This window comes from Charadrius vociferus, unplaced genomic scaffold, assembly GCF_000708025.1.
Source record: "Charadrius vociferus isolate BGI_N301 unplaced genomic scaffold, ASM70802v2 scaffold702, whole genome shotgun sequence".
Taxonomy (NCBI): domain Eukaryota; kingdom Metazoa; phylum Chordata; class Aves; order Charadriiformes; family Charadriidae; genus Charadrius; species Charadrius vociferus.
In genome coordinates, this window is record NW_009647433.1 from 910,139 (window position 1) to 912,242 (window position 2,104).

Genomic DNA, 2,104 nt, shown 5'->3' on the forward strand with positions numbered 1-2,104 from the left:
GGCTCCCCACAGATGGCCCGACCGTGAGGCCAAGGCAAGCGGAGGAGGAGGATGAAGAGGTGGCAGCGGCCGTGCCAGCTCTGAGCAGCGGTGAGCGGGTGCCCTTGGCAAAGCCACGCAGCTTCTGGGGTGTGTTGGGGGTCCTGGGGAGGGGGATGCTGCTGGGACTTGACCCCAGGGCTGGCTCTTGGCACAGCCGACCGCAGGGGCCGGGCTGGGGCTCTCAGCAGCCCCGGCACTGACACCACTGCCTCATCCTGGCAGGGGGACCCCACACCACACTATGGGCCCGGACCACGGCACAGCTGAGCCCCCTCAACACCATCATCCTCATCTACCTGCTGCTGTGAGTGCCCAGGACCCACTCATGCACCTTGGGGCTTTGGGACACCCCCCCGGGTCCCTGTCCCCACTGCACCACGGCACAGGCAGGCTCTCCAGTCTGGCAGCCCGGGGTTCCCGACTCCCCTTGGGCACCCGCACTGGCCCAGCCACTGCGTCCCCAGGGTGGGCACACGGGAGCCCGGCAGTGGGCCCCGTGCTTGACACTGGCCTGTCCCCCAGGATGGTGGCCCTGCTGCTGTCCTCGGGGTACATAGGTCTGCGCATCGTGGAGCTGGAGCAGCAGCTGGCGTCCGTGGGGGCTTGGCCAGCCCTCAACCTGTCACACCAGTGAGTAGCGGGGGTCCCTCTGTCCCCAGGGCAGCGGGGACTCCCCCTCACCCTGCCTCCCCCCGGCCCCGCAGGTACAAGAAGACGTGAGGCCAGCAAGGACCCGGCCATCACCAGGGCCCCCGCTGGAGGACAGACTCGGGGGCTGCTCTAAGCCCTCCCTCCACCTCTTGGGGAATAGCGGGGGGGGGCTCCATCACCGAGTGCCTTCCAGCCCCCCCAGTATGCCGGGGGAGCCCACGCAGGCTGTGGGGCTCTGTCTCGCTCCGTCCATGTCTCCCCACCCTGAGCAGCAGCAGGAAGAACCTGGGGAGCTCTGCAAGGGTCAACGAGAAGCTCAGGGGTCAGCCCCCCGCCCCCCCCCCTGTCCCCAGCCTTCACCACCAGGCAGAGGGGAGGGGGGGGCCCAGTGCCAGGCCAGGCAGGGACAAAGGGACAGAACTATTTAATTAATAAAGATGTGACACCCCTCTGGGGGCACTCTGGGCTCGGGGGAGCCCACGTTGCCCCTTCCCCCAAGGACACGTGGCTGCCTTATTCATTGGGACAAGTCAGGGGAGGCGGTGAGCGCCCCGACCCCAGGCAGGGTTTGGGGGACTGCGGTGGGCAGCACCCGGCCAGGCCAGACATCACAGGACAAGCACCATTCCCCCCCCGGCACTCCTCCTGCCACCCCCCATCCCCTCCCTGTTCCCCAGGAACGTGCCAGGGGCACCGGTGGCAGCAGGAGCAGTGGCTTTTACTGGTGCTGGAGGAGACTCTGGGTGCTGAGGGGGACGTGGCAGAAGGAGAGCATGGGGACGTACCCTGAGCTGCCCCCCAGCGCCCGGGGGCTCTGACTGCGGGTGACAAGGGGGACATGGAGGGGAAGGGGTCACAGCTGGGGGTCCCAGGGCCCTGCAGCCAGCCAGGCCCCCCCAGCTCTTCCCATACCCCTCAGGATGGGTCTCTCCTGCTGGAGGAAGGGTCCCCAGCGGGTGCCGGGTCCCAGGTGGGGACAATGGGGTCCCACCAGGCCACCTCCCACATGTGCTGGGCATAAGCTGGGTAGGGGGAGCAGAGGAGAGGAGGGGCACAGCAGGACCCACACCCCACAGCAGTGTCCTGCCAGCCCAAAGCCCTTGAGCTCAACCCCAGCTGGGTGGAGGTGAGGGGCCCTGGGGCTTCCTCCCACCCCCAAGGTGGCAGAACTGAGGCACTGACAGCTCCTTGCCCTGCTATTTTTCCCCCCCAGTTCCCCACGCCATTCTTCCCCCACCCCAGACCCCCCAGCTCAGCTCTGGACCTCGGGGCAGGGGATCCTGCTTCCCCCCCGGATGGTGTGGGCTGACTGCCCGTGGCGGGGGGTGATGCAGGGGGCGAGGGTGGACCAGGGTGCCTCCACCTCCTCGTCCCTCCCTGCCATGGGCGGTGGTCTTCCAGCATATGGCCT

General features: G+C 68.2%; 1 protein-coding gene across 1 annotated transcript in view; it reads left to right on the forward strand.

Annotated features, from left to right (window-relative positions):
- Positions 1–762, forward strand: part of MFSD12 (major facilitator superfamily domain containing 12) — a 15,553-nt gene extending 14,791 nt beyond the window's left edge. The window contains exons 19-22 of the mRNA XM_009880629.1: positions 13–90; positions 265–346; positions 565–672; positions 747–762. Coding sequence (XP_009878931.1) covers positions 13–90; positions 265–346; positions 565–672; positions 747–762 — 284 coding nt within the window. The remainder of the gene's footprint in view (positions 1–12; positions 91–264; positions 347–564; positions 673–746) is intronic.
- Positions 763–2,104: the final 1,342 nt, after the last annotated feature.